Raw genomic sequence first — 6206 nt, forward strand, 5'->3', positions numbered from 1 at the left:
CAGCTGACTTCCTGCCCTTTGGGCAGGGGGCTGGACTCGATCTCCCGAGGTCCCTTCCAGCCCTGATGTCTATGAAATCTATGAAAGATGAGTGAATACAATATTAAAATGCGAATTCACTCAGCTACTTGTTAGGTGTATTTTATTAATTTATTTTTGTATGTTTTTCTAGCTAGGAAGATGTTTTAAAAGTCTGACGAGTCACTGATTAGAATTAAAACCATTCAAATCTCTAATCATTCCAAAACAAAGCTGTAATTGCAACTAAGGATAAAGTTATGAACATCTAAGGAAATATTCACAGGGTGAATGAGATTCTCTTTCCATCTTCTTCAGCTTTATGTACATTGCCCTAACTAGCATAAGGTCAATTAAAAAGCAGAAGTTTAAAATTTGTGTAAACTGTTGTTTTTGCATTTTTAACCACAAACCTAATCAGAGAACACAGAAGTCTGGTCACCTTGTAGTAAGGTTGCAGCCTATTATCTTCTGATCTTGCTTTTGTTAATATGAATTATATCCATAACATCACTGAAAGAATCTTTCTTATTTAATTAATTTGCCATTACCCTAGGGGAGAAAGGGAAAGCAAATGAACACATTCCTACTGGATGTCACATAGTCCCTCTTTAAATATCTGAAAGTAGGTCAGTGCATGGCAGCCTGGTTTCCATTTGCTCCATCTTACCGGGTTAGTAATAACAACGATCTCCCCTTCATTAACTGTCAGCTCATTGTTTCCAGGTTCAGCAGCAAAGTCATACAGAACTCGAGCCTGTGAGTGGAAAAAAAAAAAAAAGGTATCAGTCTCATCATTTTACATTTACAACATGAATTCTGAATACTTATTTAAATAGCACCACAGGACTGATCCACAACCGTTAACTGACACAGTTGGGTAGAAGGAAGAGTGGCAGGGAAAACAAAATTTAACATTGCCATCTTGCAGTCCAAAAATGATGCTGTCACAATCCACTTCTAGCAAAAGGTTGAAAAGCATCAAAAAACCCCATACAAATAAGACTCTTATCTATGGCTGTCTGCATTAGACAACAACTATTAATGGCTAAAGGATTATAGTTTAAGATTTGGGGGGGGGTGTTATGGAAGCTGCTGGTAGAAGTTAAAAAAAAAAAGAGTCCACATTCTGACTGAACGGATCTTCCATTTCTGGAACAAGATTAAAAGGCCCCCTGATATGCTCTTTTGTAGGAGACAGTTCTACTTTGATTCAGGTAGGACTTATGAAGCAAGCATTTCAAAAAACAACAAAAAGGTATTTAAGTCAGATCTGAAGGTATTATTACCCTCAGTGCTTCCCAAACTTTTCCTCAGCATGGCCCCTCACTCCCAGCCTGCAGCCCCCCTCAACCCCAGCTGCCCCTCTCTCCCCACCCACGGCCCCCTGACCCTGCCGGTGCTCCTCTGGCTAGAGCAGAGTGCAGAGCCTGGCTCCCATCCCCAACACTGTGGGCAGCACTGCTGGAGCAGATCCGGGGGGTGGGGGGAGTGGAGCAGAAGAGGATGCAGGTTGTCTGCTGCAGGCTTGGGGCTCCCTGTCCTGCTGCCCTCCCCCCCAGGGGCTCTGTGGCCCAGTGGGCAGGACCCAGTGCAGGAGACAGGGGAGGAGGGAGCACCATGCCATGCTGCTGGGCAGGAACATGAGCACAACTCTGCGCCACTTTCTCACCTCACCCTGGCAGCTATGGTGATGCGGCAGCTCCCTCCCACAATGGGTCCCACCTGCTGGGCCACAAAGGCAGTTCCTGCCTGCAGTCTCGCACCCCGCTGTGGGTTCAGAAAATCTCAGGGGGCACATTTACCTCATCTGCTGATGTTGCAACCCCATATGGGGTAATGACCCACAGTTTGGGAAGCACTGAATTACCTAATCAAGTAGCCACTGTTATTCATAAAACTTTTAATTAGACTATTTTACACTAGAAAAAATAAATACTAACAAGAAGAGCTTAAAAACAGCTCAATTAAAATAAAAATCCAACATGTAGCTGCTGTAGATCCATTATAGAAACCCGAGACTTTTGCAACAATGTAACCTAGAGCCTAATTACACAAAGATTTTATTGTTTTCCCAGTTAGGGCTGTTCTGTACATAAACATTTCTGAGCTTCTGTGAGGTACGCTGTATGAAAATCAAATATTATACAGCCTCTTCACTACAGCAACTATCATACCTCATATGTGCATCACAACCTTAACTGTAGCCCACCAGGAATACTAGCTTACAGGAAACTTTCTTGAATTTACCAAGCTTGCCACCAACTGAAATAACCCCAAGCCACTCACCAAAACCCTCTCCATATGTTCATTTCAGGCCTTATAAATTCAAATGAGCAAGTGAGCTAGGCTCAGAAGATCATTTTCTAATTGTTTAGGCCTCAGAAGCTGATTGATAGAACCTGATAGCTTCAGTAAAGGTAAAATACTGAGGATGACACACCAGCAGATGACTTCTTTTTTTTTTTGGGGGGGGGGGGTTGTAATATTATAAAAATGAAAGCCATTCTGGTGCCAAACAGAAACCAATATTAATTATAATATTATGGCAGAACCAATATCAACTTGCATAAAGAAAGTGGCATATTCTAAAATGTTTCACATTAGATGAAAATTTTGACGCAACACATGTTTCAGGATTGTTGGTTATAACAGTGTTGGTCTAAGGACACAGGCAGACAAAGCTCTTTGGGTACAGGCAATATGCAACACATGCACTTCAACATTAGCTTTATTTCATTATAGCATTATAAACTTCCCCCATGATGTTAGTTATGGATGCTTGTTTTCCTCCCTCAAAATGTTCATTCCTGAAATCTTCCTGTAGTTAAACCAGATCAAGAATCAGTCTCACTTTTTTGTCAGATGCTCTCAACACGTTTCATTCTCACTCTATAATCAAACAGGAAGTTTCAGAAACAAAAAAATATTCAGTATTAACATTTCCCATGCAAACTGGCAGGCAACAAATTTTTAAGCTTTACCTCAGACCTGCAAATATGTATTTATACCCTGAACTTCCCCAACCCTCTTCCCACAATAAAAAAGAAAAAAAAAAACAAGAAACCCCAAAACAGACCACATCAAGCTGAAAAAAGAAAGTAGATGTCACTCAGAAAACACTCCCTCCGCAACATGTTCACTGCTGTAATGCAACTAAAACACATTTTTTAAAAAAAGTTGCACATACTACAGCAGTGGCAAGAGGCTCTAATCAAGAAAGCCTCAACTATGGTAGGAATCAACCCCTCCTCCTGCCCCCCCCCCCCAAAAAGTCCCTGTCCAAAGAGCTCACGGTAGAGATTGTAAATGTCCCAAATTACTAGATAATCTGATTCTAGAAGACGACAGCAGAAAAGAAGGATATTGTGTGCTGGTTTTTTTAAGCTACCACCCCACTTTGTGATCGCCGAGACACAGACAAGGCTGTCACCATTCCCATTTTAAATCCCTCCCTGATCTGCTGTATTGCCACACATGGAAACTGCCGGTAAAAGTTGTGACCCATGTGTCATGAATTGGCTGCTACTGTGGTAGTGAATGTCAGAAAGATAGGATTTTTTTTCCAGGAAGTCTAGAAGAGCGATGTTTTCAGTAGTGACATGTAAATAGTAGCTAAAAAGGGATAAAAATAGCACATCACAATTTGTAATTGAACCTAACGCTATGCATGAGTAACAGCACCAGAATCAGTTAAACATCGAGTGTTTCAATAATCAAGTACAAAATGAAAAAAATATGGATTCTGGGCACCTTGCATGCTCCTTACACAATATGTTGAAATTTTCAAACACATCTAGATTCTACCATGGAAAACTAAAGGGTACAAAAGCAGAAAAGATTTTGAATAAAACACCTTCCTTCTAGTAAAATTCTAGCACCCTCTCAACAACACAGAATAAATACATTTGCTTTTAAATTTTCATTACAGCAAACAAAATAATTTGTATTTCAGAAAGTATGTTCATTCAGGTTGGTATGAAATAATCTCTCTTCCTTACAGAGAAAGCAGCATTAAAGAAAAATCAGTAACAGGACATATAAGCACTTTACTCAGGATGTTGAAGGCCAGCAGTACTAGACTTCATGCCAGGGTTACCTAGAGTTTTGTTCAGCAAATCCTCCGACATGTCAGCTACATACTGGAGTTCAGACATTACGGCACCTGAGCTATGGTTGAGCCAATAATCTTCAACAACAGAGGGGGGGAAAAACAACCAACATTTGTGTTGTATTAGTGTTGTGTTCTTGTTTGTTTGCCTAATACTAGATGAAAGTACTTGTCTATGAGCAGGTATTACTTTTTATTTTGTTAAAGAGCCAATAAATAATCCCACAGGAATGACTGAGATTGATTTAAGAGGGTTTCCCCTCCCCTCCCACCCCCCTTAGTTTAACAAGTCAAAGGTCATCTGTAAACAACTACCCATTTAGAAAAAGTTCTTTAGAAAGCCTAAAAATACATCCTAGTGTTCAAATATGGAAGGGTTATCATCTTTATATATGCTAATCCTTAGAACTGAGTAGCCACACATTAGTTCTGAATCCCACCTTTTAAAGCCTGTTATGAGTTGGAAGACAAACACTGAAAAACAACATTTAGTCAAGTCTCAGAGGATGACGTTGGGAAGAAAATAAAAAAAGAGGACCATACCATGCAGATGAGTTTGCAGACAAGCTATTTCAAATCATCATTATGGAACACCACACTTAGGAGATACGGAGCAGATATATCTACAGTACTGGTTCTCAACTAGTGTGTCATGGCACCCTGGGGTGTTGAACTGCTGGAGCAGTCCGGCAAAACTGCCCCACATGCAGAGTTGCGGCATACGCACGCTCCTGCTTTAGTCTGATCAGAGAAAACTAATGCAGGAGAAGAGCAGATGCAAGTGCCACACTTTGCAGTCTGGTTGTGCAGCAAGGGCACAAGGCAATTTTATCTGGCAGAGCGCAGCCCTGGTTGAGAACCACTGTTGTGCTCAATTTCACTTCTGTGGTTCTCAACCATGGATGCCACCTCATTCAAAACAGTTGTGCAAGGGTGTCCCAACTCTGAAAAGGTTGAGAGCCACTGATCTACAGCCTGAATCTTATTTTGAATCCTCTAAATGCTCAGGGAAAACAGGCTTTAAAATGCAAAAGCCAAACACCAAGACTTAAGTGCAGATATACGATAAAACCATCCTAATAAAGAGTACGCTTGATGGACTAAGGTATTATAAACAATAATTTTCAATTATTGTATATCAATGAGCAATCAAGGAAAACATGCAGCCTTTCTTTGTTCAGCAGTTGACTTTGGTCATCACCCCTAAGCTGGTGACAATCAATTCCAAGAACATCATTCAAACAAGTAGAATAGTTCTGTTACTACTTACTTATCAGTTCCCCACCTGCATTAGCGGCTGAATAGTATTAGACTATACTACATTAAAAAAGCAGCACTGGCAGAGACACAGACTTCTGTTTCCTCTTTTGGCTGGAGACTGCTTCCTATACACTTGGGCACTAAGCACTTCAGACCTAAAGGGCTGTAAACTACTGACATGAGTCACTTCTTCAGACATTAAATGTTCACTTTGTTAGGGAGGGGCTGGTTTAGAGGATGTGTGGACCTCTAGCAACTTAAGAACAGATACAAACCAATACAAAGAGTCAATGGTCTCCATAATGCATCTTTACAAGCAATAAACTCATTAAAAAGCCATTCGCTAGATCAGCAATTCGCTAAGTGTGGCTTGTGGGCCAAATGTGGATGCAAGCCCCTTCAATACATCCTGCTGCTCCCCTGAAATGGACAGATACACAGATCTATTGCCTATTATTTCACTTCTACGTTTGATAACAATTCAAGTGTTATAAAACAGAGGTTCCCAAACCCCAGGCTGAAGCCTGATACCGAGCCACAAAGTTTTGGCTGTCCAGAAGTGACCAGTAAACTGCAGACCAGCAGCCAACGCTTTTTTATACTCAGTAGGTCAGGCAAGAATTTGTGGGTGATGTCTTACTGGACCAACTACATGGCTGAGATAGGACTTACACAAGTTTTCATATGGCCTGAAGAATGAAAAGGCAATCAGGACTGGCAGTAGACATGATCTCTTTCATTAGACCCGTAAGATTTTTGCAAAAAAATTTCTTTAATTTTTTTTGCAAAAATTGTGTTGCTCTAATAAAAAGATATC

At 40.7% G+C, this 6206-nt stretch overlaps 1 protein-coding gene across 1 annotated transcript in view; it reads right to left on the reverse strand.

The window, feature by feature from the left end:
• Positions 1-4175, reverse strand: part of SNX9 (sorting nexin 9) — a 67676-nt gene extending 63501 nt beyond the window's left edge. The window contains exons 1-4 of the mRNA XM_019548625.1: positions 4118-4175; positions 3342-3355; positions 1696-1788; positions 689-775 (exon numbers count right to left, since the gene is read on the reverse strand). Coding sequence (XP_019404170.1) covers positions 689-775; positions 1696-1788; positions 3342-3355; positions 4118-4175 — 252 coding nt within the window. The remainder of the gene's footprint in view (positions 1-688; positions 776-1695; positions 1789-3341; positions 3356-4117) is intronic.
• Positions 4176-6206: the final 2031 nt, after the last annotated feature.

Source organism: Crocodylus porosus, unplaced genomic scaffold (assembly GCF_001723895.1).
Source record: "Crocodylus porosus isolate Cpor-Errol unplaced genomic scaffold, CroPor_comp1, whole genome shotgun sequence".
NCBI lineage: Eukaryota > Metazoa > Chordata > Crocodylia > Crocodylidae > Crocodylus > Crocodylus porosus.